Genomic DNA, 27638 nt, shown 5'->3' on the forward strand with positions numbered 1-27638 from the left:
CTCCACCCCAAGGAAATTCTCTCATCTATTTAGGGCAAGAGATTTGAATGTCATAAACTCCTAGAGACATACAGCATGGAAAGACCCTTCAGTCCAACTCGTCCATGCCAACCAGATATCCTAAATAAATCTAGTCCCATTTGCCCTATGTTCATCTGAATCGTTTCTATTCATAAGTCTGTCTTTTAGATGTTGTAATCGTAGCAGCTTCATCCACTTCCTCTAGCAGCTCATTCCATAGAAGCATCACCTTTTACATGAAAAAGTTGCCCCATATGTCCAGTTACCCGCCCACCCCCCCCCCTCCCCCCCCCCACACACACACACACACACACATTTACACACACACACCCCCGCCCTCTGGTTTTGGACTCTCCCAACCTAGGTAAAAGACCTTGTCTGTTTACCCTATCCATGCTCTCATTTTATAAACCTCCATAAGGTCACCCCTCAGCTTCCAGCGGTCCAGGGGATATAGCCCTAGTCTATTCAACCTCCTCTATAGCTTGGACCCTCCAACCCTGTTAACATGCTTGTGAATCTTTTCAAGTTTCACAACATCCTATAGCAGGAAACTAGAATTGCCTTAAATATTCCAAAAGTGGCCTAACAATGTCCTGTATGGCTGCAGCATAATTTCCCATCTCCTAATTCCCCACTAACTTTATCAAAATAGCCCATTAGCAGAATCTCCAGTTCCTTTCTATTTCTGTTTAAACCTATATTGTAACTTATTTATGTTTTTGATGTACCTTAGTTACATTTCAAATATACTTCCACAGCGCACTTTCTGTAAATGTGTTGTATTTAATGTGCATAAGGTATGATTTGATAACTTTATATTATTAATGTAATAAAAATTAAGTTGAGAGACCCTATGAAGGCAGATGTCATATGTTTTCAGAACTGAGAGCCAAACAGGTCCTGGAATTGTTTAGACAATGTGTTACTGTTGGGAGTTAGGGCAAATTCATTTGAACACGTGTAAAAGCAAAATACTGCAAATGCTGGAAATCTGAAACAAATGCAGAATGCTAGAGTCTCTTCAGAAGGGCCGCACTGGAATTGAGGTCAACTCTTGATTCTGTCCACACACACTGCCAAACTGGAGTTATTCTAGCCTGCATTGTTTGTTTTACACATTATGTTGCTTTACTTAGTGTCAATTATTTTGATAGAATTTGTCATTGCTATCAAGATGTGAGTAGAGTTTGTAGAACAGGTTGTTGGATCAAGACTGGCTTGAAGCTGCCACGGTGAAATGGAAAAAGCTTTTAATTAAAATAAGATTTTCCTTTCAACTTTATAATCTTAACCAAGCAAGGAAAAGCCTTCAGGAAGGGCTGTGTAATTGTACTAACATTGAGTTAGCATAGGATGGCATGCTTTTGAGTATCCTTTTCACTTATGGAATTTTCTTATTACATTAGTTCTCAAATTTGGTCAAACATTCCTTTTGTATCTGTGATCTTTTTTCATACTCTTTATGCTTTAGTAAATGACAAACAGGTTTTTCCCTTCTCTTTCCCTCTTTAATTTTTTTCTTCTGTAAAATTGATTTGTTAAAACCCTGAATCACAACCTTGACACATCCAAAGTACTTTGCAGTCAATTAAACACTTCGGCATTGTTGTCAGTATTCTAATGTAAGAAAGGACAGCTGTACACAAGGTTCCACAGATAGTAATTGGATAATGAAGAGATGCAGTGCTTTAGGTATTGCTTGAGGGATAGGTACAAGTTGGTGCCTTGCGAAGAACTATTCCTAATATCTGTCAAATAGTGTTGAGACATCTTTTATGCCTGCTGACATTACAGATGTGGTCTTATTTTGATATCTCATCAGGGTCATGACGCTCAACAATAAATAACCCCCAGCTATTTAGTTTTTTTTAAAGTCCAGTTCGTTACTTTTTTAAATTTTATAGTCATGAAAAAAGCTTTCCTGAGTATTTTTTTGAGCATTTAACTTTGTGATAAAATGGAGGATGGAATGGCTTACTGTATTTATCTCAACAAAATAAATATTACAGTTGGGGTAGATTGATATTTGTAATGGGCAATAAATTAAGTTTAATGGCAAACATTGAAGCAGTTTTCTTCCCCTCCAAACCTGAATGGATAAAGTTGCAATAATATTTCAAAGCTTTTATTGTTCAACTGTGTGTAAAATAGACACTAAATATGTGCCCTTTCTGGAGCGTTCATAAAAACGTTAAACAAGTTTTATTTTAAAATTTGATAAGAATTGCACTATTTTGCAACAGTTCAAGAGAAAATACTGCTGGATTTCCCTGTACTTTAATAAAACTGAAAATATTGGAAACTCTGTGGTTTCTAACAGGATTTATAGAAAGGGAAACTGAGATACATGTTTCTGGTTGAATGAAAGGACATTGAACTGAAACCTGCACAATATCATCCTTAATTGTTAACTATTATCTTTTCCTATTTGTCTTTCAGGTTCCCACCATCCAAAATATTCTGCTTTTGTTTTATGCTTTTATTTCCTTGTATTTCTTAAAAGAAGAATACCTCCCCCCACCTGACGCATTTATATATTTGTAGCACAGTTTTGCAGATGGCATTCATCCACCAATGCTTTAACTAAAGGGCAGGGCAAATTGACAATCTACTTGATACATGAGAATATTGCCATACTGTATTAAACTGATCCCCCACCTTTGAAGTTCCACATTAATAAAATCTTTTGTGTAAGAATTTTGGCTAGTTTTTCTCCTCTCACCAGAAATTATTAGAACTGATTATAGTATGTGTATTGATACTCTGGCTGAGAAAGTATCTTAGCAAAGATTGGAATTTACTCATTAACTCAGACAAATCTTTTACATTTATAACAATGGGTACATTTAAAATAGTTAATTCACTTCAACGTTATTTGGGATGTTCTGAAGCAGTTAAAAATTATGCAAATATTTTATTTAAAAATTGTTAATGTTTGATGTTTATACCTAATTTCAAGATCTTTGACATCCACTGAATGTGCTTTTTAGCTACTGACTGATTTTAACATCAAAATCTGCTTGCAGTTGAGCATTTAAAAGTTCAATGTTAGTATGTAGTCGTTCTGACTGGACATTTGTCCTTTTCTAAAAAATATATATAAACAAGCAGGACTCCTTTGGTGACTGAGTCTAAACATGTTGGGTTCAGTCTTGACATTACATTTTCACAAGCTCCAACAGAACAATGTACATAACAATAGCTTGTATTTTGTATAATGCTTTTAATATGGAAAATGTCAAGATGCTTCATGTGTGTTAAAATGCTGGGCATTGACCCAAATCTTGTTTAGAAACAGACATTGAGAAAGATGTTAAGGAGAGTGAATGGGGGATTGTATTGAATAGATTATAGACAGTAGAATTTCTCACACATTGCAATTTTATGCTGTGTGGAATAGAAAGCCAAAGCTCTTAAAATTGGCTTCATCTGGTCTGGAAAGAATCAATACATCAGTAGGGGTTTCAGCTGTTGATAAAGAGAATTGATTTTCAAGTGGAAGTAAGTAGACTTTGACAGTGAGAAGATTAGAAGAATTGAGACTTCTAACTTGTGGTTTAAATAAAGTGTTGTAATTGTGGATATTTCTAATTTACATCGAGACTCTGCTGGTTAAAGAGCATGGAGTTGATGGCAAGCGTATTTGATTTTTTTTAAGGACTAATGCCAATTTTAGCCGTCTTGTTTGACTGCTGGAAATTGACACTCTATCAAGATTGTCAGATTTTGAGCAGTGAAATTACTGCGTACTAAATGTATCGTAATAAGTAAATTTTAATTGATTTTTTGTCATTAATGAATTTAATTTGCTAGTGTAGAACACCGATCTGTGTTGCATTACTGATGAGTATTTTTTCTTTCAAATTTTGACATGTACTTTGTTTGCGATTTGCTTTATTGAATGTGCCTAAAAGGGTTAAATGTCATGAATGTCCCTTAATTTAGGTTAGTAAGATTAATAAAATAAGCCATATTATACATTTTAACTTTTCTAAAAGTGCCTGTTTCATGTAAAAAGGTTTGCAATCAACTTATTTGTTAACTAACCATCAAAAGCATGTATTTTTTTCAAAAATTTCAGTCTTTTCCTCCTCTCTGACTAATTTTTATTCATGTCCCTGGTTGTAGTTTTATACATCAGATGTTAATTGCACATGGTGTGTCTTTATTTTATCTAACCAAAACAAGGATTTGTAGCGTAAAGGATCACGAAATGACCAATCTTTCCCTTTTTAGTTTTAATGAATCCATAAACATTTGCAGAAAATGTATTACTTGGAGAGCAAAGCACAGGGTAGTTTGCTAAATTAAAAATAATCCAAACAGGTGGTAGAGAGAAATTGATGTAATATTATGAAGAAGCATCACCACTAATCTTGGTTTCCCAAGATATCGTTAATATATTGTCTGAAATTATTGTTTTTAAAACCTTTACAGGCTAAACAAAATAATGAGTCAAGTGTCAGTGCCACGAAAGAAGCAATTCATACAGAGATTGTATGTTTATTGGACACTCAAGCGACAATCAAGAAATGGTGTACCGCTACTTCGACGTTTACAGTCTCATCTGCAGACTCAGAGAAGTGCGCAACAGGTATTGATTGTGTTACATTTTATCTCTGAAACTTGTGGAACAAGTTGTTTTTGGAATAAATATGATTGCATTTATATGGTGATAACTGATCTGGAAAGTTGAACTCTTTTCAATTTTGACTCGCTGACACAGATCCATCTTGGGTTGAATTGTGAAGTTATCTGTCACTCCAGTATAGGTGGAATTAAAATATGATTTTGAAGGATATGGTTACTTTGACATGCTTTACTTTGAAGTTAAATTAAATGTTGTTATACATTTCTAATTTCTGCCTTCAAGCCAAATATCACTGAGCAGGAAATAGAAATTCCAGAGCTCTATTATGTGTATTTAAGAAGGACTAAAAGCAGTAGCCAGTTACTTAGAGATTGAATTCCATCAGAAAAACATATTGCAAAACAATATCTAGAACTGGAAATAAAAAGGTAGTAAAATAATAAAGGTGAATTAAAATAGGAATAGCCAAGTTTAGAATCTGAGTTACAATGGGGGAGAAAAGGAATTCCTGGATAATGGTGGGAGAGGGAGAGACAGAGGGCGAGATATAGAGAGACAGATCTCTGCCTTCAGCTTAAGAGCTGAAGTATTGAAGTTTGCCCATTTAATCCGTAAGTTTCAGAAAAGGGTAGATGTGGCCTTTTTTATATTTTGAATGGTTAACACAAGTTAAATTGACCCATGCAACAATGGGTGCTGCCATTACATAACAGGTTGACAGAAAAACCTCTGAAAGTTTGCTCTATCATGAGGAGAGCGCTGCAGACAAAAGGGACTATTTTAAGTGCATATCAGTTAATGCCAAAGGTAAAGAAACAGAAATTCCTTACCCTCAAGAAACAGTCTGACCACACGTGTAATTTGAATAACTTGAGCCGTTTAATTTTGATCATAGTTACGGTGATTTATGAAAACTTTGGTAAGTTTTTTTTTAAACTGAAAGAAAAGTTAATACCTTTTTCAATTTGGCCACACAGAGGGACAGAGGGTTGCAGGACCAAGGCAGGTAGCAATTCTGGCTGATGAACAACAGTTTGAGCTGGGAATTGGCATGGATCTGAGTGAGAGATACAGACATGGTAAATACCCTGAAGGCAAGCAGGAGAGAGAAGGGAAGCCAGTCAGAGAACGTAGCACTATTTTTGACATTTGGCACAAGGGATCCAAGTATGACACTGTTGAGAAACTGATCCGTGTGCTTCCACTGTGGGTAGTCAGTGCGTGCAAAGTTGTTGGTTTTGATATCCTCCAAAAATGCAAATTCCAAAAATTGTATCTGTAACATTAAAGATAGCTAATATCTGCTCAGGAATAACTGCAGACCAAAACAGTTGTCAGAAGTATCTTAACATTTTCCAAGTCAATGGGTAGTTACAGACCTTTAGAGTGAAGGGGAGGAATATCAGATTTTTCCTTTTGAAAGTAAGTGAAATTCCAGCATACTGATCAAAGGGCATATGAAGGACTGGCTACAAGGATTGATATTTTTACAGTACAGATTAATTCTTAGACCAGTTTTGGCAGGTGAAGGTAGGTGTTTTGTGATTCAATCAAATCTGATGGACAATTGTGCATTCTAGTTATTCAATGTGTAACTCTTGCATTTAAAAGTGCAAAAATAATTTTAATGTCAAGGTTATGATCAAAGGTAGTAAGTGTTTTACTGGAGCAACATCAAATATGGCAGCGATTGCATAAGGAATTGCTTTTTGTTTCAGAGAACTATTTGTTATTTGGCAAGGAAGGGAGAACTCTCAAGAAATAGTTTGAATTTTCATGTAGATCTGCAACTGTAACAATGATTTTTAATCAAATAGTTTTCATTTGAATTCTTAATACCTTTGTCTCCCTCTTTCGTCCTCTGGAGAAGAGAACAGATGATGAACAAAAAAACAGCATGAAGGAGCAGCTGAAATATTGGCAGAGGCTACGCCATGACTTAGAAAGGGCACGTTTGCTGGTTGAACTTATTCGTAAACGTGAAAAACTAAAACGTGAAGAGGTATTGTTTAGTATTCATTCTGGTCAACTTTAGTGAATTGTTTCACTTTAAAGGATGCTGTTGTTCTTAGTTTTTTGTGATTTGAAACAATTGTACCTGGTTTAAATATGTTTAAATGTTGGCAGGTCAAAGTTCAACAGATTGCTATGGAGCTCCAGCTGACACCCTTGACTGTTATGTTACGCTCTGTTTTGGAACAGCTTCAGGAAAAGGACCCTGCACATATATTTGCTCAGCCAGTGAGTTTAAAAGAGGTATGAATCTCCGTTGTTTTGATTTAGCGAAGTCCACTATTTGTTATGGCCAGAATTACATTATTTCTGTTTTTTAGTATTACTTTTAATGTGGATTCTCACATTATCCTGAATTACTGTATACTTTTCACACAGGTTGGGGAAGCTGAGTATCCTACTTTAGGGACGTTTCAGCAAGCTATACATGCTGAGTCTCTGTGGCTAAGGAATTTGCCTCAGCACCCATCTCCTATCAGCAGGAAATAAAACCACCACCTTGCTAATTTCCTCCACAAGGATCTCCATGATGTTCTCTGAAAATATTTGATCCATTATCAGCCTCATGCTGGCTATATTTTCTTTTATAATCCCAGTTGACTTTATTGCTGGACAAGTCAAATCCCAGGCTGAAATCTGGTTTGATAGATCATGTTTTTAAACTGAAAAACAAACATGCAGTGTAACAGATTTGGGTTTAACAATAGAAAAAGGTTATTACTGTAAAAGAAATAAAATAGAATAAGCTAAGCTATTTTCCTACTACACAAATTTACAAAAAAATTGAAACTTTCAGTGAAGTACAGTCCCATTAACCCGAAAAGCACTCCTTTATAGTATTAACACCAGAGGAAATTTCTTTCCTTTAGTGCTTAATTTATCTGTGCCTTCAATTCCTTGTCTTGAGAATCTGATAGCCTGTTCCAGGAACTCTCATACAACTAAACTAAAACTTGCTCAGCTTCAGCTACCCACTTCAGGGTTTTAACCAAGCCCTCCTTGTCTGGAAACTTTAAATTAAATTCCTTATACAAAGGTAACCAATTTGTTAAATTTCTAAAGCTGTCTCTGTTTCTCAGAATCAACTATTTTACACAACCAGCTTCAGCCAAGACCTAATCAGACCTGCCCAACTGAAACCCAAAAGCTTTTTATCCAAGCCAAAAGTGTTTGTTTAACGAATACCAGAAAAAATCCAGCATCTTCCACATATACGCCTATTGCACTCCACTTTGTTTGCTACCCCAATTTAATCAAATTCCCATCTGTTCCTGGATTATCTGTCTTTCTGTCTGCTTTTAAAATAGAAATACTTGGAAGTTAATAATTAAATCCAGTCAAGCACACAACTTATACATCACTAGTTCAAAATTCAAAGCTCCAAAATAAATAATAACGCACAAGCAAATTGCACATTTTGCATCTCATTTCCATAAACCGAAACATGCAGTATGAACAAATCTTCAAATTTTCCAACTTCTGCACTCATCATTCCCAACCACCATAACCCTCACTGCGTGTGTACATGCACTCGGAAGTTGTCAAACAAAATAGTGCTGAGAGTTTGCCAACCATATGAAATTCAAGTGGAGGTCTGAAAATGATTTGTACTACTCGCCATTACCATTGGGTGGACATCAGTTCATCATGTTGTTTACTGTGTCCATTTTGGGCGTAAGCAGAAACTGAATCCGTAATTATGTTAATTGCTTAATTATATTTACGTTTTAATTTATTTACAACAATTACATCACAAAGCAAAATAAAAACAATTCTTAAGACACAAGTTAACATTTTAATAGTCAGTGAAAAGAAATAGTCCTTTGCAGACATTGCAGTTTTAATTGCCGTTTCTTATTTATGTTTTTATCTCCATCTATAATTGTATTAATTTTATTTGGCATCTAGGTTAGTGAGAATTGGTTGCTCAACTGACCCTCGCCTAATTCTCTGGCACAAACAAACTTCATCAAAACCTTGACTCTGTTCGTGCATATTAGTGATGGAATAGTAGTCTCAACTTCCCATGACATTTACATTTAATGTTGCTTAGTATTGTTTGTTCTTGACAAGGTTGAGTGCCCATTTGTAATTAGCTGAGTTCAAGGCTAGTAGACTGTTTAGTCATCCTCTTGACTTTTTTTTTACAACACCAGAAATTTTGAACTTCATGTTTCTTGTATTTTCTAAAATCTATGTTCGTGAAAGTAGTTCTAATTTAAAAATAAACTGTAAGACCTTTTGCAATTGGCAAGTATTTGTTTTGGGCGCATTTCAGACAAGGTCATCATTAACAAAAGTTGTTTTCTATATATTTTCAGGTTCCAGACTATTTAGATCATATAACACACCCAATGGACTTCTCCACAATGAGAAAAAGGATAGAAGATCATGGTTATAATAATCTGGATGAATTTGAAGCTGATGTTAACCTTATTGTAGATAATTGTATGAAATACAATGCAAAGGACACAATATTTTACCGAGCAGCTGTGCGATTGAGAGATCAGGGAGGTGTCATCTTAAGGCAGGCTCGTCGTGAAGCTGACCGAATAGGTTTTGACTCTGAAACTTCAATGCATTTGCCTGAACCACCGAAGTGTGAAATCACCAAGCCTTTGACATGGGAAGAGGGTATTTTATTTTCATTAATACTTTTAGGATACATCGATCTACAGTTACAATACATTACCTATTTTATGTGAAAAGCAAGAAAACCTTATCTAACTTTTGTTTAATGTATTAGGCATTTTCAAAATAGATATAGTTCTGTTTACTTCTTTAAAAAACCCTTAGGTAACTACTCTTGGTTTATGACCGTTAATCCTGCTCCCTGGAAAACCAGTTTCTTTTTTTTTCTCTAGCTGTACAGTGTCTTTCTCTGGGGAAAACGTTTACTTGTGCTGATATCAGCTGTAAAGTAGATGTAGCTGCTGAAATATGTGATGCTGGTAAAAGGCATGGACCAAGTTAATGATTATATCTGCTGCATCTGATTTGTGAATGCCTACCCTGACAAGAATTGACTTAGTGGAAGTTCACTGTAGGGTTGCTGATTTGGGGAGAGACTATGGCAACAAGTGATGCATTTTTAAAGTTGTACCTCTTAAAAAGGAATGTTGATGATAACTTTATTGTAAGGTGAAGGTGGTGACTGGTTAATATTCTGTCAGATGCTGCAGTGTGGCATATTAGTTTTCTTTCTCATACTGTCATTCCAATGGCAAAATGTGAGGTTATACACTTTGGCTGGAAGCTGGATGTTACTTAAGTTGGAAAAGACTGTGGAAAACTGCAGAATAGAGAGATTTTAGGATTGTCAATATGAATCACAGGCTAACATCCAAGTTCAGCCTGTCTTGGAATGGCTAATGTCAGCTATTATTTCAAACGAAATGTCGTGTAAAATTAGGGATGTCTTGCTAGAAATAAATTGCACTGTCCAGATCACACCAGAAATACAATATACAGTTTTTTGCTCCTTTTATGTAAGGAAACATAGACTAGGATTGAAGGCTCACCAGAGAACGTTTACGAAGTTGATTCTGGGTAAAGGGTGATTTCCTTATGAGAAGATGGTGAGCAGTTTGGGATTTTATTCATTGGAATTTAGAAGAATAAAAGGAGACCTTATTAAAACATATCAGAATCTTAGGGACTTTACTAGACAGATGGAGAGTTGTTTCCCATTCTCCATGTCTAGGACCACAGGGTATAATCTTAAAGTAAGGCGTTGTCTATTTAAAACAGATGAGAAGTTTCTTTTCTGGACAATGAATCTCTGGAATTCTTCACTTTAGAGTGCTGTCAAGGCTGGGGTTGTTGTGTTCGAGGCTAAAATACTTTTTTTTTCATAATCAAAGGCTTGGAAGCAAGGCAGGATTGTGGAGTTTAGGATTATCAGATTAGTTATGATTTAATTGAATGGCAGTGTGAACTTGATGGGCCAAGTGGTCTACTCCCACATCTTGTGTCAAAAAGCTCAACTTTATGTTTCTGTCTTTGGACGGAGAATATCTTGCCAACTATGGCTGCTGCCACAGGATTGGTGGGTGGATTTTTAGAATAAATGCAGTGCTACTCAAAGTTCGATTTGACTAAGGGTTCTTATCACAATGTACGGCCTTAATTTACCACATCACCCTTATTTTAACTCAATGCCAACTAAAACGCTACGTACACAGCGGAAACCCTGGAGAAATGATAAGTGTTTATCCAGCATTTCTGGGGTTTTTTTTTAAGTTGCACCTCGCAACTGGAAAAACAACCAAACATTTGAGGAACTTGCCTTTCCCTTTTGATGGGAAGTGTTCTTGTTTTGCCAAGCTTTCTTAAATATGTGTTTAATCTTGCACATAGGCATGTTGACGATTGATTTATTTTCTTCTGGGAGGAAAGCTGAAGTAATTTTTTTTAATGAACAAGGAGTAAGAGTATGCTTCTGTGGCTTGTGGAATTGCACGGCCATTTATTAAGATCATAGCTGATCTGATTTTGACCTCCAATTCACATTCCTGACTGTCTTTGATAATCTTTCACCACATCTATACCAAGAATCTGATTAAGTATAGAAACTGGTTTCATTGGCAGAAGGGCTAACTACCAATTTATGCAGATTTAAGTGAATTGGTTAAAGAAACAATTGCAGCAGGTGGTATCATATTTTTATATGTGCAAGTTGCAATCTGGAATGCATGGTCAGAAAGATGTTAGAAACCAACGTAACTTTCAAAAAGAAAGTGATTGAAAGCCAGAAGGGGAAAACATTATGTGACTAACTAGGGAAAAAACATTGGAGTGAAATAAGTTGGATAACCATACCAAGGGCAATCTCTTCATGCTGTTTTCTTCGATTTAACCAATTACCCCAGTAAGCCTGAACTAAAAGTTTGGTAAGCAGTTTCAAGATGTGATATGATAATTTATACTCTTGTCCTTTATTTTAAATAATTAATAAGTATGCATAATAATTGTTTGGGTAACATCTTGTCTGTATTGAAGAATTGCTTTTTTTCCTCATGTTAGTTATATTAGGGTCATGTAATCCAAATGCTAATATGTTAATTCACGAAGACAGAGACCTGTTTGTTCTTTGTGTTGTCGCGATGAAAGTAAAATTCCATAGAATTATAATCCAAATCCCTGCACAAGAAATCCAAAATTGACCTATTTAGATAGAACTTTACTGCAATAACAGTATGCAATTTGGGCAATTATGAAAAAGTTAAAATATTAAAATTGATGCATTGATTACCAGCCTTCCACTGATTTCATGATATAGAGTTTCCACTTGGTTGAAATTGAGAAGTAATGCTCAGTATTTGCATGAAGTTGCACTGTATTATAATTATATTGTAATACAAATTATATTGTAAGGCAAGTTTTCACTAAATCATTTGCATAACCACAAATTTATAATTTTCCATTGATCATAGCAACCTGGAAATGTAATAAAACATTCTTTTCTACCTATCCAGTAAAATATACTCCTGGATGTATAAGTATGATAATCTGCAGTTTTTTTTATACCCTGAAATGGCATAATCAACAAAAATTGATGGTTTTAAATAAAATAGTCCAATCCTTCACTTTTTTTAAAATCCCTTCAAATGATATTAAAAACATTAATAATTTTAATGATTTCATTGGTCTACACTCTACATTTTATGGTGGACTAAATATTTTGTCACATACAAAAGAAACTGCACCTACTACTGTCTGTGCATTGGGGAAAAAAATAGATGCAATTTTAGAGTCTACTAAAGCAGCAGAATCTGAATTCTGAGGGGATGATAGTCTGTTTTGTGAGTGGGACCTAACTTGGACAAGCTGTATCTTCAATGTATTGAAAAAGTTGCAGAAACTGAGCTTTTAATTTTTCTGAGATTAATTAATATTTCAAACTTGCTGATTCAACTAATTACACTGCAATGCGGGCACAAAATATAGCAAAAACGCTACTCCATTTATACGTAATGGTGGTTTCTGTAGCGGTGACTATAAGCAATCTTTTGACTTCAAACTTGTTTGTTAATTGATTATTTGTTTCATTGTAGTGGATAGATTATTAGTACCTGCAAATAGAGAGCATATGTCTTTGGAAGTGCAGCTGAAGGAGTTGCTGGACAAACTGGACATGACATGTGCAATGAAATCCTGTGGTGCCAGATGTAGACGTGCCAAGTTATTGCGAAAAGAAATTAATAACATCCGCTTAAAGTTAAGCCAGCAGAAAACTCAGAGTGAACATATGCAGACTGAAAGCAGCATAGTTGAAGATGGATCAAAGTCAGAACAAGATGGTGAGTTATATCTTGACTATTATTAAATGCATTTAATGCAGTTGCCTTTAATCCTCCTGTTAGGGCAGTGTGATTGTTCAAACCACATATGCATAAAGTGAAACATTATTGTATGGGTTGAGAAAAATCACCAGTATAACCATTAGAGGTGCTGTTTGTAGTTTACCTTTTGCAGAAGGTCTACAGAAAGCAATTACTCGAGTACTGAAATAAGTGCCAACATTCAACATCTTCCTCTACTGCAAGTTTTTAATTGCATTTGGGCATTTCAAATCTGGGAGGTAAATTAACCACTGATTCATACCAAGTAAAATAACATCAAACCAGGTCTGCTTCAGTCACCTTTTCTATACTTACCTTGTGAAGGTATTGTTTTGCATATGAATGCTTTGTAACCAAAAAACCTGATACAGGTTTTGTATAGTTGAAAAGTAGAGGGAGCTTTTTTTTTCCCATATAGTACTGTTAAACAACTTGAGCTGTTATTGTCAAGATTTTGTAAATTATTGTATGTACTGTTTCAGGTGATGCAAAGTCTTCAGTGCCACCTACTCTTGAGCCATCTGATTCTTTGCCTCTTCCGCCGTCTTCAGAAACTCCATCCGAACCACCCACACTGAAACCAATAGAACCTAGCATTGACCAGAGTAGATTACATAAAAGAGTAAAGTTTGACAGTGAAGTGAATAACACTTCTGTGCACAATGTGACAATGAATGGACATACTGCAGATGACCTAAGTAACGATGACATCAATAACTCAAAAACTGATGTAGTTGAAACTCCAGTTGATACTAGTAGGCATACTTCTGTTTTATTCCGAAAACCCCAAAGTGCGAATCCTCCAAAACAAGCAAAAAATGCAGACACTCAGCCACTTCAAGGGCAGCTGGGAACAAAAACCTTCTTATCTGTGGTAATTCCAAGGCTAGAGACACTGTTACAGCCAAGGAAGCGGTCACGTAGCTTGTGTGGTGACTCTGAAGGAGATGGTGAAAAATTACCTCTCGAAAGACCTGACCTAGGTAAATATCTAGAAGTCTTTTAAGAATTCACGCTATTTGAAAATATTAAATTTAGAAATGATATAAAGCTAAGGCAAAAAATATAAGTGAATGTATACCAAGCCTGCATCCTAAGAAGTTTTTATAGGAAAAAGCAGCCTTTTGTCCTTCAAAAATATCTCTCTAAACCCCAAAGGACTAACAGTTTGTAAGTTTTGGCCAGTAGCATACAGAGAGTTCAACAAACATTTTTACCTTCTGTCTTTCGATCTGTGTCTCTGTCTGTTACACGTGCAAAATATTGCAGATGCTGGAAATATGCAGAAACGCACAATGTTTGAATTAGCAGGTCATCCTGCATCTGTGGAAACAGAATAAAAGTTTCAGGTCACTGACCTTTCTTATTTATCATCAAGTTGAACCATCACCTCTACTCCTCTCCACTGTTGCTTGCAATTTTTCAGTACTTGTTACATTCTGTCAATTCCTTCTTTTTGAAGTAGGGTTGGGGTGGGGGTGTGTGGTGGGGAGTGATGGTGAAGAACTAATTTTGTTGCCTATGAATTCTATCTATAACCTTTTATCTTATTCTATATGTTACATATCATGTTTATAAAGTAGACTTGCAACACAAAATAGTTACCAAAAGTAATCCCAAAGGTGGTGGTTGAAAATTAGTACACACTGAATTTGATATGAATAATATATAATTTTATAAAATCTGTGGCAGACTTTCTATGCTAGAGTGTTGGCTAAGTTGCAGCTCTAGTATGTATAAGCACAGGGCCCCTATATTTATCATCGACAATTCCAGTCTCACTTAGCAACTGCACGAGAACAGAGGCCAGAATCTGTCCTAAATTTGTTCTTAATGTCAAATTTCTGCTTTCTGAAAACTATTTTTAATTTGTTCCTCAAAGTTAAATTTAGTTCTAATAAGCAGGCCATAATGTTTGTACAGTTGTACTGGTAGTTTTACTGACTATTAATAGATCAACATCAATACTATACATGTTAACCTGAGTTAACTTGTCTTGTATTATTGATTTCCCTTTGCCAAGCTCAAAAATTTGAACTTTTCTACAACTATATCTGGCTAATGGTCTGCCCAATTTTCTTGATTTGTCCAGCCTTTTCAGTTAATAATTGGGCACTGCTATTGAATGAGTTGGTATACTATTAATTTGAAGAAATCAAAGCTTTTCAAATCTGATGGAACTGAAGACCATCTAAAGAAATTGGGAGGGATTGAGATGTAAGAATAATGGAAATATTTATTGTGCATAATAACCTTATTTTATTTTTAAAAGAAAATCAATGCAAATCAAGTTTTTGGTCAATGTTCAAGATTTCTTTATTGAATTAATTTGCCAGATTTCTGGGTCTCTTGTTGGTGAAACAAAATTTCAATATAGAAACAAAAATTTTGAAGTATTGAACTAAATATTTTAATTTCATCTGTTACTACATTTTTTTATTTTCCTAGCATTATCCAATGGATATGGTAATGAGGAAAAAACAGAAACTCCACAAACCAATACAACTGATCATCAGCGTCGTCGTTGTGCTTCAGAATCAAGTATTTGCACCAGTGTTAGTGTGGCTTCCAACCAAGCAAGGTGAGTGTACTAGACAAATTTAAAAGGCATTTTATGCAGTTCCTGGATGGATAGGATTATTTATAAAATATATTTTGTTTGATGTAAGATAATTTAATCTGTTACTAAATTTGATATTTTACATTGTGGGATGGCATAATTTATCAGCAAATCTTCTAAAGATTCAGGGTCAAAAAACAATTGCACTTTGTTCCAGCCTTTGAACAGATATGCCATCAATTGTAATGTGGAGGCCTGGAAAGTTGATGTGGTGTTCTATGTAGGAATGAGGGAATGATAAATTATTTCAGTAACTGTAGGAGAAAAGTAAAATAGTAACAATAAAAGTGGAAGTTATTTGATTTTAAAAATTGCACGAATTTCCTGAGGAAAATTTGTAATAATTATTTTAGCATATAATTTGGGAGAGAAATCAGTTTTTTTTTAACAAAAAAAATGACACTGACTTTTTTTGAAGTATCAATTGACTGGAAGTACAAGCAACATGCAGCTCCCCCTAAGTTACAGCAATAGGATTATCAACCTTGATTTTTGTTCTTGAGCACTGGACTACGAGAAAGTGAGGACTGCGGATGCTTGAGATCAGAGTGGAAAAGTGGTGCTGGAAAAGCACAGCAGGTCAGGCAACATCCAAGGAGCAGGAGAGTCGATGTTTCAGGCATAAGCCCTTCAGGAAGTGCTGATGAAGGACGTATGCCCAAAACGTCGACTGTCCTGCTCCTCCTGTGCTTTTTCGCACCAACTTCGAACCCTGGATTACGGCTTGACTTCATAGCATCTGACTCCAACAAGAATTATAAACTGAACTTGTATTACGATAATATAATGTCAAGATGCTGAAGGTCTGAAATAGAAACTGGTCTGGCAGCAGTTGTGGAGAAAAACGTAACATTATGTCAAAAATGACTTCAGAACCTATATTACATTTTAGTTCGATCTTGAGATTGTCAATCATGCATATAAATGTAGGTTTTTTAAATTGTGGTGCTCTATTTACAGGCATTCTTTTTCACTTCCACTCCCCAGTTTAATTAGAGAAATCAGAACATTTCAATTCTCTAATGTTTTACTAGTATCTACTGATTTGAGAAACGCACACATTTAAAAATATTTTCTCAATACATTATCATTTCAAACTCTAGCATGTTTGCAAATTGTTGTTCTTTTTCTTTAAGCACAATAAGCCTTCCAAAGTGTGGCAAAGGAAAGCCAGCATTAGCACGAAGAAACCCCCTGGAACACAGAAATGAGTTGATTGCTTGTATTGAAAATGGTAACTTTGCCAAAGCAGCCAGAATTGCAGCAGGTAATGATCTAGAGCTATGCTAAGACCTTTTTTCATCATTCAAACTCAGATTTTTTAAACTGTGATATAATTGTTCATGATTTCAATTCTGCTTTTTTTTAATGGTAATATTCGCAAAATGTAAAAATGTTTGTTTGTAAGTCTCAATATTGAATAAATTTGTGAATGCTGACTATGCATAGACTGAAATTACTAAAAGGGAAAATGATTATTTACTATGTTTTTCCAAGATGTTCAGAAATGAATAGTGTCCTTAAATTAGTTATTGATCTCTGCATTAATGCTTTAACTTTGCTTCATTATTAGTAACTATTAATTGAATTGGTATAAGAAATGGGTACTTGCCACTTCAAATTTTCAAGCATCAGAAATCATTTTAATAATGTCTGACCAGCTAGTTCATTTTTGTTTTGACCAAACAAGTATTATATTTTGATTTCCCACTCTCTAGAAGTTGATCCATCCTTAGAAAATAGATGGTGAATATCACAGAATGGTACAAATGAAAAGAGACGCATTTTGAGCCCCTCAGTGTAGACTAATGAGTATTCTAATTATCTGGATGTGAGAAAATAAAGTGAGAAGTATTTCTTATGTACAGTTAGCAAAGGTACATGTTGGCCTTTTAACGCAATGGCATTGAAGTTCTGGAGTAGAAATGTCGCTTACTAGACTTTGGTGAGTCAATACCTTGGAATACTGTATTCCATTTTGGACTCCATATTTAAAGAAGGATATACTTGAAGTGGGTGCACCAGACTAAAGATTCTCTGGATTGATTACTCTGACGAGATAGTTATCCTATGACAGAATGAGTAACCTATGCCTTTATTTGCTGGAATTTAGAAAAATAGGAGTAATTTCATTAAAACAAAGTTATGCTGGGGGCTTGTCAGAATAGCGACAGTGAGGTTGTTTCCATTAGTTGTGAATAGACACGGATTCAAGGTAAGGAGATGATCATTTAGGACTGAGATCATTCAAATAGTGATAATCTTTAGCAGTCTCTGTTTGTGGTTGAGTTAGACACACTTTGTCAGAGAATCAAGGGATATGGAGTTGAAGGCAAGATCTGCCATGATTGTCATGAATTGTAAACTGTAATCCCCTGTGGTGTGCAGTTACAATTTCATTTGTTTATGATTTAGATTAGATTCCCTACATTGTGGAAACAGGCCCTTTGGCCAGTGTGGACATGTTGGGCCTTCCGAAGAGCAACCCAACCCCCTCTGACTAGTGCACCTAACACTATGGGCAATTTAACATGGCCAACCGGAGCACCCAAAGGAAACTCACACAGACACTGGGAGAATGTGCAAACTCCACGCAGACTGTTGACCGAGGCTGGAATTGAACCTGCAACCCTGGCGCTGTGAGGCAACAGTGCTAACCACTGAGCAACCATGCTGTTCTCTTTCTGACAGTTCCTGGATTTGCCTTCAATATAGTGGTGCAATAATTGCTTTTTACTTAAATGTACCTAGTAGCTAGAATATGACCTGCTTGGTTCTTTATCTGTTCCTATCTGACAGTTGCAGAAGCAAATTATTTTGCTAATGAATAAATATATGGTTTTGACCATTACTGAATTTCTTTTTCTAGAAGTTGGCCAGAATAGCATGTGGACTTCCACAGATTCCAGTTCTGCCTTGGAGCCTTTAAAATTGATTTGGGCAAAGTGTAGTGGTTATCCATCATATCCAGCATTGGTGAGTAAAACTGCATGGTGGAAATTATTGTGATGAAGATGTGGAAATAAATCTGAATGTTTACTTCAGAAATGGCATTATATGGTCTTCTGTGTAATGGATTCCAGTGCATTATATCAGAGGGATTTAGGTTCATGATAGATACCTTCCCCCACACAACACCATGCAGCTTAATATGTCAAATATAAAAACAATTTGAAAAGGAGACTTCCTTAATTGATTTGCACCTCATATTTGATAGTTTCTGAAACATTAACGTTTGGCAGTATGTTCTTTGCTCACCCGTTTCAGGTGAACACGTGGCCATTAAAAGTCCTTGGGGTTGTGGGGGGGAGGAAGGGGGTGAAGAAAAGCAATTTTTAATGCAAAATTCATACTTTGCAGTGGTATGAATTTATTGAAACCTTTAAACTACAGGTAGTAGTGGCATGTTTTTAAATACATGAAGTAACGATAAATTTGCTTTAATCGCAGTTGAAACATTTAGTCCATGGTATATAGTTTAGAATTATACAAATCATATTTAGGAAATTACTGTTTAAGATGATGGTAGCATTATGGTAATGTTACTGGACTTGTAATTTAGAGACTTGAGTTAATGTTTCAGGGTCACAAGTTCAAGCTCCATTATGTTAATTTGATTAAATAATAAATTTGTAATAAAATGTTAAGCTTAGTAATTGTGAAACTATCAGGTTATTGTAGAATATTGGTAGAATCTGGTTCATTGTTTTTTTTAGAATAAGATTGTCTGCCATCCTTGCCTGATCTAGCTTGTGTGTTCCTCTGCCAACAGCAGTTAACTACCCTCAAATGGTTTAGTATGTCACTCAGCAAGAGCAATTAGGGATAGGTAGTGAATGTTGGACTTGCTTCTATCCCCAAATAGAATTTTTTTAAAATTCAATACCTTGCATTGTTAAATATTTCAGTATATCTAAGGGGTGTTAACTGGTTTAGGACTGAATTTCCTGACTTATAATACTGAAATGTTACTGTTGTTTTATGTATTAAGTATTGTTTTATGCTTTGGGATTCACAAAGGTATGTTTTTGCTGACTATATCTCAGGAAAATATTTAGAACTGTTAGGCATTCTGAGGTATTCAGTCAAACAAGTCACAAAAGTGGACTGAATTAGAGGTTCTGTGTAATTTTAAGTTGAGCTGTGTCAACTATAGGCATTGAAGTTGAAATTAATTTCTTTTAGACATTTGATTTTCTAGCGAAGTGGAGTACGTAATGATGCTGAGAAAACAAACTTCTAAAATTCAGTTCCAAAGCTTTCAGTTATCAATCTCTGAATTTTCTAAGTGTATTCTAGTTGCAATGTTGAAAGGACCTGGTTTAATCTTTTTATTTTAAAGCTATGTTAGATGTTTTAAATGACACAATCATCTTCCTATCTTTGTGCTTGTGTTAAAATTCCACGTGCTTTATCTTTGTCTTTATAAACAAAAAAACTAGTTTATAATACTGATTCAAAGTATTGAAAACAGATTTTTTTTGTTTCAAAAAATTTGGAAAAAGTAGCATTTCCCTTTTTTAAAAATTAGGTAATTGATCCAAAGATGTCTCGAAGTGGTTTTCGCCACAATGGAGTGCCTATACCTGTGCCCCCTCTTGACGTACTTAAAGTGGGAGAGCAGATGCAGCGGAGAGCTGGAGAGAAGCTTTATCTTGTTTTGTTCTTTGACAACAAACGAAGCTGGTAAGTGCATAACCAGGTGGGAATCTTGATTTCATACCTAAACTTTAGTATTGCCTCTAGTATAGATTTACTCTTTTTTTTAGTATCTAGGATGAATTTATAAGAGCTTGTTTTAATTTTCAGCTACTACACCATTATCTCCATAGCTCAACTTCATTCCATCTTTCTCTGGTTACTCATGAAACAAAAATGCTTCATGTATAGTGTAAATTTTTTCACCACTTGAAAATGTTCAACCTATAGTAGTCTTCTGTGGTGACTGCTTCTATTCAACACAACAATAGTTGTCTGTTTGGATCAAAGTCCTGGAACTCCATCCTTAATAGCACTATAGGTGCTAATTAGCCTGAAGAGAAACCTTTGAAAGTGTTTATGCTCCCATTTGCTCTATTCACCGTTTTCAAAGAAAATACTTTGTGACGTGCTCACCTTTAACCAATCAGAAAGCTGCTTGACATTAGCCAAGCATCTACATGCAGGTCTGAGGGTGCAGTTTTTTTAGAAATTAACTGAATTTACATTTTTTTTCTTCTAATTAACATTCAGTATGAAAATTTGTATTAACAAGTTGCAGTCCATTTGAAGTTTGTTTTGTTTTCTAACCATTACTACCCTAAGTCATTCAATTGTGAGATTACAGCATATATATAGTTTTATTTTTAAAGAAAACTCTCTTTCAAATAATGTGTAATTATTTCCACAGGCAGTGGCTTCCAAAATCCAAAGTGGTTCCACTTGGTATTGACGAAACCATAGACAAAATAAAAATGATGGAAGGCCGAACTTCTTCCATTCGAAAATCTGTTCGCATTGCTTTTGATCGTGCAATGCTCCACCGAAGCAGAGTCCAAGGTGAACAAACCAGTGACTTTAGTGACATTGATTGAAATTTAAGCGTGGGACATCGATTTATCTGGCTTACATGTTGAAAACTAAAAGCTTTACAGAACCATTTATCAGTTCTTGAAGAATGTACTTTCCACTAGTGTCTCAATCATTGTTCCAGTAGTCGTGTTTAGAGAAATTACTGATTCACTGCCAGCTGTAATTATGTTTTTCATACATCATTATCTTTCTTGTAAACATCCAAATTTTCCATTATAATTTTTTGACAGGAATAACTTGTTCATAGTGTTTATAGGTCACAGGAGAAAGCTGTAAATACTTGTACATTACTGCACACCGTAAATTATTCTGTTAGTCAAAATTGGTTACTATCTGTTTCTGGTACTTTTTTATATAATCTGAATGTTCTGTAACTTATTAAATAAACAGAAAAAGCTGTTGATGTAACCAAGTGCCATGCAGCAGGTAATTTTGGTGCAAAATATGCTGAAAAAGTCAATGGTCAAAATCAAGGTAACTTTAAATGGTGTGCAATAGAGCAGTAAAATGAGCTTTGTATTTCTTACCAAACAAAATCTTAATTCTCAAGTTTGTCATTTTAATTTAGGTTGTGTTTCATAATATTAAAAATCAAGCACATGCTTGTATATCAGTATAAAGTTTCCCTCCAGTATACATCTATCACTGAGTTTTAACCAAATATTCCCTTAAAACATCAATTTTGAATTGGTGCTAATTGTAATGGAAATGTAACCAAAGCATGTGATCAGACTGTAGGCATCCTCATGTTACCCAAAAAACATACTATGTTTTTGTTTGATTTCTTTAATCTTCTACATTACATTATCAAAAACCATGCCACGCTATATTGCATCTGATCATTTTAAAGATGCAGAACAGAATAAAGATACTTTATTTTCAAATACTTCTGTGGATAGATAAATTTAAAGAATGCTTCTGTGAAAAATTGGCAAGTTTTTAAAATCCTTTTTCATGCTCATTTTTGCTGAAGCTTTTATCTTGAACTTGCTTCCTTAGTGCAATATTAAAATAATACCATGCCATCTGTATCGCTGCTTAAGTTTAATTCAATTCATGGTGCTGAATAAATGATTTACCAAAATGTAGCATTATCCTTTGAACAGCATTTAAAGTAATAATTCTGAAATACTTTGACGTATGTTGAAAGGGAAACTGGTGTGCAGATTTGATATTTATGAAATGCAGTTTTGTTTTAAATTACACAAAGTTGGCATTTGAGGCCCAGAATACCTGATTTGCTGGAGTGCTTGTTGTACTAAGTGGTTTTGTAGCCTGTGTATAATTGTATATGAATTCACTTCAAACAAACTTGTAACTTTTTTTTACTTTGGGAGGAGTATTTTAATATTACATTTCTTTTCTGCTGTGATTTAATATGGGACCTGTACACAATTTTTTAAAACAATTTGTGCCTGCATTTGTGTTTTTTAATTTATTGTAGAAAGTGTACAGATTTGCTTTGTAGTAACTTTTATAAGCAGCTGAACTGGTTTGAAACTGAAATTTGTAAAGTCCTTTAACTATAGAACAAATGTTGGTTGACTTCAGGCACATCAGTTTAAAACTGTACTTTGGGAAAGAATAAATGTGATGCAATCTGTTTGTTGCATATTCCCTAAATGATAATTGAATGTTTTTGTGTGTTTAGTAGTTGATTGAGTTATTGTGAAGTATTTGTAAACTTCTACCAACAATGTGGAAGGTGGGTTGCAGGAACATTTTGACCCTGCTTTCTATAATGTTTGTTAACTGATTTTTATATTCGTTTTTGATTGATACATTTGAATATAAGGTAGAACAGGCTAACCAGTGTTGCTTTTTAAAATTTTTATTTAAAAATACATTTTAGGTTTTGTGAACCATAGGATAATTCCCTACTGATTTAGAAACAAATTAATATTTGGTTGACTATTTTAGGTCTAGCTAAATTTAAGGTTACAAGCTGAAACCATCGTCACAATGTTGTTTAATCTTAAGAATTCGCGATGCTAAATTAGCTAATGGTGTTGCCTATCATCATGGTCATATGATGATGTATCTGAACAATCAGACCAACATCTGTAATCATTAGTTATAGGTTATTATGGTGTCTTGAAAACTTCAGTTAGAATGTCATTTTCTTAAGAGATAACTCACTCCAGTTGTCTAATGTCTGATGCTGAAAGAAGCTGTATCTGAACATCAGTAGGATCAGGCTTCATTGTAATACTCTTTACTCAACTGCTAAATAGGCACTTGACAATTAATTTTTTTTAGATGTAAATCTAGCATTATCTGGTGAAGTGCTGAAGGAAGTTAGGATGTGTTGAACCAGCATTATATGGAAGAGCAGAAAGGTTTATTGATAACAGGGTCACATATTCAGATGGGTGAAGCTGTACCTAAATACTGAAGGAATTCTGTACTTTATTGATTTATGGACTGTTACAGCTGAATGGTAGTTTTGCTAATTCTGGTTTGATATATTCCTAGTGGATTTAAACAAGTGACATTTGACCACAAAACATGTTATGACAATACTGCTTAGGCTTAAGGATGGTGGGCCAATTAATCTTATTTTGAAATTCCTCTGTGGCCTACTGAATTGACCTTGCCCTGCTCTCCACTCTTCAGCTCTCTGTGGTGTCACTAGTGACCTTCCACGGTTTTAAACACTCCTCCAGTGGTAGCTGTATCTTCAGCTGAATCAGCCAGGTCTTTCCAAAGTGAGTCTCAACTCCTGGTAGGGGTACAAATCAAAATGTTGGTGATGTAAACTGATACGGCAATGATTGCCATGGAATGCTAACTAAGTACTACCAGCTATAATTCACGGAGTATGAAGTTGGAAGGTATGAGATATCTGAGTTTTATATAAATGTTAGCTTATAATGCAAAGAGAAATGTCATGTTAACTACCACTTGCAGGAGAGAAAATGTCTAGATAACACACATATTCCAGATTTTTATAAATAACTTGGAGCAAATCCAATTCAATAGTTCCCATTTCAGTAACACATCTCCATTTCCTCAATCATCTGGAAGAAATACCAGAGATGCCCATAATAATGCAGTCACAGAATTATTCCAGTAAAGAAGGGCTTTACGCAATCCATTCTCTATACGTGCTCTCTAATTCACATGTACCTAGTGTCATTCCCATGGCTTCTTCCCATAAGTCTGCACGTTTGTTCTTTTCAGGCATCATGGCAGCTTCCAATGTTCCTGGTGCAGATCTTCAACATGTAGTGGCCATGTTTACAAATGACTTGGATATGACCAAGTCGAACCCTTTCCTAATAATTCAGTTGTATTGACATGGTGACGTGTATGCAGCCTATACTGCATTACACCTTAGTGAAGCCAGCTACATTGGTAAAGCTTATTGCCCAGGTTATAACAGTGGCCTTTGAGGGGGTGGTGGAGGGGTGGGTTTAGGTAGAAAAGAGATGAAGTGATGTGATCATGCACAAATTTGCTTTGGTTGCAACCTTGACACAATTATGGGTTCAGGATTCTCAATATGTATGTATGTATGTATGTGTGTGTGTATATATATATATATATATATATATTCATTCTAAGTGCGACTGCACTAGTGATTTGTGTAGTTGCAGCATGACATTACGTCTCCAGAACCAATCCCTCTACCAATAAAACCTAACCATATACTGCTTTAACAGCGCTATCAACCTGGGTGGCACATGGACTCCAAGATCCCTCTGCACGTCCACACTACCAAGAATCTCTCCATTGACGTGTATTCTGCCTTCATGTTATTCCCAAAGTGAATCACCTCAAATTTATCTGCATTGAACTCCATTTATCACCTCTCAGCCCAATTCTGCAGTTTGTCCAAGTCCCCATGCAACCTGCAACATTCTTCCACACTGTCCACGACTCCACTGATTTTAGTATCATCTGCAAGCTTATTCATTCATCCACCTATGCCTGTGTCTAAGTCATTTATGAAAATGACAACCAGCAGTGGTCCCAAAACAGATCCTGGTGGCATACCACTAGTAACCGGACTGCAGGCCGAATATTTTCCATCAACCACCACTCGCTACCTTCTTACAGAAAGCCAGTTTCTAATCCAAACTGCCAAATCACCCTGAATCCCATGCCTCTGCATTTTCTCCAACACCCTAGCCTGTGAAACCTTATCAAAGGCTTTACTGAAGTCCATGTACACCACATCAACTGCCCTATCCTCATCCACATGCTTGGTCACCTCCTCAAAATCTCAATGAGGTTTGTGAGACACGACATGCCCTTGATGAATCCATGTTGACTATTTCCAATCAAATTGTTGCTTGTGAGATTATTATAAATCCTATCTCTTATAATACTTTCCAAAACTTTTCCTACAATAGACGTAAGGCTCACTGGTCTATAATTACCTGGGTCATCTCTACTATCCTTCAAGAATAAGGGCAGAACATTTGCAGTCCTCTGGTACTAAACCTGTAGACACTGACAACTCAAAGATCAAAACCAAAGGCTCGGCAGTCTCCTCCCTAGCTTCCAGAGAATTCTCGGAAAAATCCCATCCGTCCCAGGGGACTTGTCTACTTTGGCTCTTTCTAGAATTGATACCTCTTCCTTACTAACCTCAATTCTTTCTAGTCTAATATCTGATATCTCAGTCTTCTCCTCTACAATACTCTCCTTTTCCTGAGTGAAAATCGATAAATATTTGTTTTGCACCTCTCCGCTCTTCCCCATACAACTTCCCACTTCTGTCTTTGACTGGCCCTATTCCTACCTTAGTCATCCTTTTATTCCTCACATACCTATAGAAAGCTTTAGAGTCCTCATTTATTCTACCTGCTAAAGACTGCTCATGTCCTCTCTTTGCTCTTAACGCTCTCTTTAAATCCTTCCTAGCTAATCTGTAACTCTCCATCGCCTCATCTGAACCATCTTGTCTCGTCAACACATAGGCTGCCTTCTTCCGCTTAACAAGCGATGCAATATCTGTAGTAAACTATGATTCGCTTACCTTATCATTTCCTCCCTGCCTGATGGGAACATACCTATCAAGGACACGCAATATCTGTTCTCTAAACCAGCTCCACGTTTCGATTGTCCTATCCCTTGCATTTTGCTACCTCATTCTATGCATCCTAAGTCTTGTCTAATGGCATTATAATTGCTCTTGCCCTGTGGCATGAGTTATCCCTTTCCATTGCTAAATTAAAGGTAACTGAACTATGATCACACTCCAAAGTGCTCACTTACGACTAAATCAAACACCTGGCCTGGTTCATTACCAAGCACAAGATCCAGTGTGGCCTCTCCTCTTGATGGCCCTTGACATTACTGTGCCAGGAAACCCTCTTGTACACATTGGACAAAAACTGATCCATCTGATGTACTAAGAGTTATTTCCAGTCAATGTTAAGGAAGTTAAAGTCCCCCATAATGACCATCCTTTGCCTTTCACTCCTACTCAGAATCGCTTTGATGATCCTCTCCTCCACTTTCCTAGAACTTGAGGACTACTTGGGGAAAAAAAATCCCAGTCGTGTGACTTCTCCTGTTTCTAATCTCAGCCCATGTTACCTCAGTAGACAAATCCTCATGAAAATTTCTTCCAGCCACCATTATATTGTCCTTGACTAACAAGGCCACATCTCCCCCTCTTTTACTGTCTTCCCTGTCCTCAATGAAAATTCTAAAACCTGGAACTTGCAACATCCATTCCTGACCCTGCTCTATCCATGTCTCTGAAATAACCAAAACATTGAAGTCCCAGGTACCTATCCATGCTGCAAACTTACCTATCTTATTTCAGATACCTCTGCTGTAGAAGCAGACAGACTTCAAACTAGCTTGCTGTCTGCCAGCATATTCCTGCGACTGTGAAATCCTGTCCATGCTCTCCCAACTCTCATCTTCCTGTGCACTGGATCTACATCTCAGGTCCCCATTCCCCTGCTGAGCAAATTTAAACCCACCTGAATAGCACCAACAAATTTCCCACCCAGGATATTAGTATCCCTCTGGTTCAAATGAAGACAATTCTGTAGAGGTCCCATCTTCCCCAGAATGAGTCCCAATTATCCAAGTACCTGAAACCCTCCCTAAGCCATCTCTGTAGCTATGTGGTCAGCTGATTTCTCTCTGTATTCATTGCCTCGCTATCATGTGGCATGGGTAACAAACCAGAGATAACAACTGTTTGTTTTAGTTCTCAGCTTCCACCCTAGCTCCCTGAAATCCTGCCTTGCATCCTATCGTTCTTTCTACCTATGTCATTAGTACCTATATGGGCCACGACTTTGGGCTGGTCACCCTCTCCCTTCAGGAACCCAAAGACATGATGTGAGACATCACGGACACTGGCACCTGGGAGGCAACGCACCAACCGTGAGTCTCGTACATTCTCTGAACAAACCTATCTGACCCTCTAACCTTTGAGTCCCCAATAACTAACACTCTCCTCCTTTCCCTCCTGTGCACCAGAGGAGTCACTTCAGTCACCAGG

At 36.0% G+C, this 27638-nt stretch overlaps 1 protein-coding gene across 4 annotated transcripts in view; it reads left to right on the forward strand.

Annotated features, from left to right (window-relative positions):
* The window catches only part of brd1a (bromodomain containing 1a), a 30489-nt gene extending 7734 nt beyond the window's left edge, over positions 1 to 22755 (forward strand). For 2 of the 4 annotated variants that reach the window (XM_060842853.1, XM_060842852.1), the window contains exons 3-13: positions 4462 to 4618; positions 6483 to 6617; positions 6743 to 6871; positions 8950 to 9262; positions 12685 to 12930; positions 13455 to 13955; positions 15421 to 15553; positions 16729 to 16859; positions 18462 to 18568; positions 20124 to 20278; positions 20982 to 22755. In XM_060842853.1, the coding sequence (XP_060698836.1) occupies positions 4462 to 4618; positions 6483 to 6617; positions 6743 to 6871; positions 8950 to 9262; positions 12685 to 12930; positions 13455 to 13955; positions 15421 to 15553; positions 16729 to 16859; positions 18462 to 18568; positions 20124 to 20278; positions 20982 to 21165 (2191 nt within the window). In that variant the 3' untranslated portion in view covers positions 21166 to 22755. The remainder of the gene's footprint in view (positions 1 to 4461; positions 4619 to 6482; positions 6618 to 6742; positions 6872 to 8949; positions 9263 to 12684; positions 12931 to 13454; positions 13956 to 15420; positions 15554 to 16728; positions 16860 to 18461; positions 18569 to 20123; positions 20279 to 20981) is intronic. The other 2 variants (XM_060842854.1, XM_060842855.1) reach the window with 2 other exon arrangements.
* Positions 22756 to 27638: the final 4883 nt, after the last annotated feature.

The sequence above is a fragment of the Hemiscyllium ocellatum genome, chromosome 23 (assembly GCF_020745735.1).
Source record: "Hemiscyllium ocellatum isolate sHemOce1 chromosome 23, sHemOce1.pat.X.cur, whole genome shotgun sequence".
NCBI classification, from domain to species: Eukaryota; Metazoa; Chordata; class Chondrichthyes; order Orectolobiformes; family Hemiscylliidae; genus Hemiscyllium; species Hemiscyllium ocellatum.